This window comes from Cebus imitator, unplaced genomic scaffold, assembly GCF_001604975.1.
Source record: "Cebus imitator isolate Cc_AM_T3 unplaced genomic scaffold, Cebus_imitator-1.0 Scaffold63, whole genome shotgun sequence".
NCBI classification, from domain to species: domain Eukaryota; kingdom Metazoa; phylum Chordata; class Mammalia; order Primates; family Cebidae; genus Cebus; species Cebus imitator.
Window position 1 is genome coordinate 5694680 of NW_016107378.1, and position 3537 is coordinate 5698216.

Below are 3537 nucleotides of genomic sequence, written 5' to 3' on the forward strand. Positions count from 1 at the left end.
CCCAGCACGTTGGGAGGCCAAGATGGGCAGATCATTTGAGGTCAAGCATTCAAGACCATCCTGGCCAACATGTCAAAACCCCATCTCTACCGAAAATACAAAAATTAGCTAGGTGTGGTGGCGCATGCCTGTAATCCCATCTACTTGGGTGGTTGAGGCAGGAGAATCACTTGAACCCAGGAGGTGGAGGTTACAGTGAGGTGAGATTGTGCCAGTGCACTCCAGCCTGGGTGACACAGTAAGACTCTCCAAAAAAAAAAAAGTTAAACAAAAAGACCAATGATATTTATTTACAACATATCTATTAATTAAGTTGTATTGATTAAAAAGTACTTGTTTTGCTAATAAGCCTATATATTAAAAAAATTAAAAAAAAATTAAAACACCTGTGTGTGTTGCTGATGGTGGAAAGCAGAAAGATATTACTTTTTAATCATTTTTGTTTTCTTTTTTACAAAGATCATGTATTTCTCTTGTACAGAAATATGTATTTTAATAGCAAAGTAATGAATTTTGCCTCTATAATACAGAATATTTACAAGTTTCATACAAAAATTTTTAAAAATCTTACCTGGGAAATGTTCTTGGAGGCCATTGTTTGCAAAAGGGCCCTCAAAGCACTACTTATGGCTTCTAGAAAGTCAGCACGTTTAGCAAAATCTAAACCACAAAAATGAAACATTAAATTTGCATTTCTCCAAGATAGGCTATTTTGTAGAAGAAGAAAATGAAACAAAGCATGCTAAATGTTAACAAATGCTATTAGTTAAAAAAAAAAAACCTTTGATATTTAAGATAAAATATTTAGTTAACAGCCCCCTGTATACTCTATACCTAAGTCTGAAAGATAATTGAGATTGAAATAATCACAGCAAGGAGTGTTCTACAGACGGTCCTTGATGTCCAGACACTGGGTTTTCACTTGACTCACACTTTAGCACATAATAAACTTGAGCTAGCTTTTGCAGACTGAATGCTGCCATTCATAGATCTCCATCACAGTGCTGGGGAGACCTCTGGTGGAGTCAGAATGCTTCCTTGCCAACCCAAGCCCGCTGCCTCGCCATGAACTGTTGCTTGTGCAGAGCCAGGACGTGAAGGCACCACGGTTTTCCCCGACCCAACTTCTCCCTCCCACTCCTACTGCTATTCTCACTCTTTTCTTATTGTCCCTTCCTCCCACACAGGACAAACAGAACAGCAGCAGTAAGCCATTATACTGGCACAGGCATGCTCAAAGACAGTGAAGGTCACCCAGGAGAGTTATCTCCTTAACCCCTTTGATGGGAAGGAAGAGAGATTTGCTTGGTGTGGCAGACGGTATTTTCTAAAAATGGCCACAGCAGTATTTTAAGTCCTGTGTCATCTTCCAGAACGTTGCCACTTCCCATAACAATGTGAAATCTACTTCTCCTCTCCTTCAATCAGGGTGGGACTTTGTGATTTCCTCAACCAACAGAACATGAAGTGATGGGCTAGGTCACAAAAGGCAGTATGACTTCCAGCCGTGACTCACTGGTGCATGATCTTTTTTCTCTCTAGACTTTTGCCCTGGGAACCCAGCCATCCTATTACGCGGAAGCCTACGTCACATGAAGAGGTTACCATGGGTGTTCTTCCTGATGACCCCTGCACCAACTGCCAGGCATGTGAGTGAACCAGACTTTGGATGATCCCGGCCCATACTGCGAGTTTTCCAGCAGAGGCCCTGGACTAGTGTTTCTCAGCCTCTGCACTACTGACATTTTAGACCAGATAATTCTTCATTTTGTGTGTGCATAGGGGTCTCCTGGGCACTGGAGGATGTGAAGCAGCATCCCTGGCCTCTACCCTCTAGATACCAGTTGCAACTCCAAATTATAAAACCAAAAATACCACCAGACATTACCAAATGTCCCCAGGTAGGAGGTGGGGGTGGTTAAGTACCCATGGTTGAGAACCGGGGCCTAGACATTGTGGAGTAAGAACAAACCATTTCCACTGTGCCCTGTCTAAATTCTTGACCTAAGGAAACTTTGAGAGATAATAAATTACTCATGTTTTAAGTCACAGAGTTTTGGCGTAATTTGTTTTGTAGCAATAGATACACTGACTTCCTGCCCCACAGTGCCTGGGACTTAATAGCCATTCCGATCCCCCGCTTTTAGGTTACCCGGGTGGAAGAGAAGCAGCATCTGTTCATTTTTAATCCTGGATGATTGTATTTTTGCTCTTTCATTTTCAGATACATATTATGTACCAAAATAGAGGATTTCCTCTAATGATCACAGAACAGGTAAAAGGAGAGCTTTACACACTCAGCACTGGGATGGAGTCCTGCCTTTGACCTAATTATGTGACTCCTCAAGACTCCATTTTAGTCTTGGCTCAAACATTACCTCCTCACAGAGGCCTTTCCATACTAACTGGCCTAGTGTAACGCCTTATATCATTCTGCTTTTATTTTTTTCTTCATAGCTGATATCACATAAAACTTTTATTTATACTAGAATGCAAGCTTCATGAACATAGTGACCTGGCCTATCTTGTTCACACCTGCATCCCTAGGGTCTAGAACAGTGTAAGACATAAAGTAAGTGTTCAATAAAATCAAGAATACAAATAAAAGAATGAATAACCTGGAAGAGGTTCCTTAACCTCTCAGCTAAGGTTCCATATCTCAGCTTTCTCATGAGGACGATGAAGTAGTAAAGCCTGTCTCATAAAGTATGGTATCTAACAGGCACTCAAAAGTTAGTGTGAAGCTGCTGGGTTTTTTTTCATAAGGTCTTGCTCTGTTACCCCGGCTGGAGTGCAGTGGTGTGATCTCTGCTCACTGCAGCCCGTACCTCCCAGGCTCAAGCAATCCTCCTGCATCAGCCACCTGAGTAGCTGGGACCACAGGCACATGCCACCATGTCTGGCTAATTTTTCTTGTATTTGTAGAGACAGGGTCTCATCATATGTCCAGGCTGGTCTCAAACTCTTGAGCTCAAGCAATCCACCTGCTTCAGCCTCCCAAAGTGCTGGGATTACAGGTGTGCACCACCCTGTCCAGGCAATTTGTTGCTATTAAACTTAAAAAAGTTACCATGCTGATTCTAAAATGTATATTTGATTAAAGCTCTAAGTAGAGCCCTAAAAATTTATGAATTGCACACAAAAGAGGTGATTCAAAATGTCTTCACTCTCAACTTTGAACAGTATTTAAGAATTTGTAGGATGTCAGCCAGGTGACGCGGCTCATGCCTGCAATCCCAGCACACCGGGAGGCTGAAGAGGGCAAATCGTGAGGTCAGGAGATCGAGACCATCCAAGCCAACATGGTGAAACCCTGTCTCTACTAAAAATACAAAAATTAGCTGGGCATGGTGGCATGCGCCTGTAGTCCTAGCCACTCCGGAGGATGAGGCACAAGAATCACTTGAACCTGGGAGGCAAAGGTTGCAGTGAGCTGACGTCATGCCACTGTACTCCGGCCTGGAGACAGAGCAAGACTCTGTCTCAAAGAAAAAATTAAAAATAACATAATAATAATAATGAGGAAGGAGATTCGGT

The 3537-nt window shown here is 42.4% G+C and overlaps 1 protein-coding gene across 3 annotated transcripts in view; it reads right to left on the bottom strand.

The window, feature by feature from the left end:
* The window catches only part of HEATR3 (HEAT repeat containing 3), a 42199-nt gene that overhangs the window by 13547 nt on the left and 25115 nt on the right, over positions 1–3537 (bottom strand). For all 3 annotated transcript variants that reach the window (XM_017530164.2, XM_037739138.1, XM_037739137.1), the window contains one exon: positions 572–660. In XM_017530164.2, the coding sequence (XP_017385653.1) occupies positions 572–660 (89 nt within the window). The remainder of the gene's footprint in view (positions 1–571; positions 661–3537) is intronic.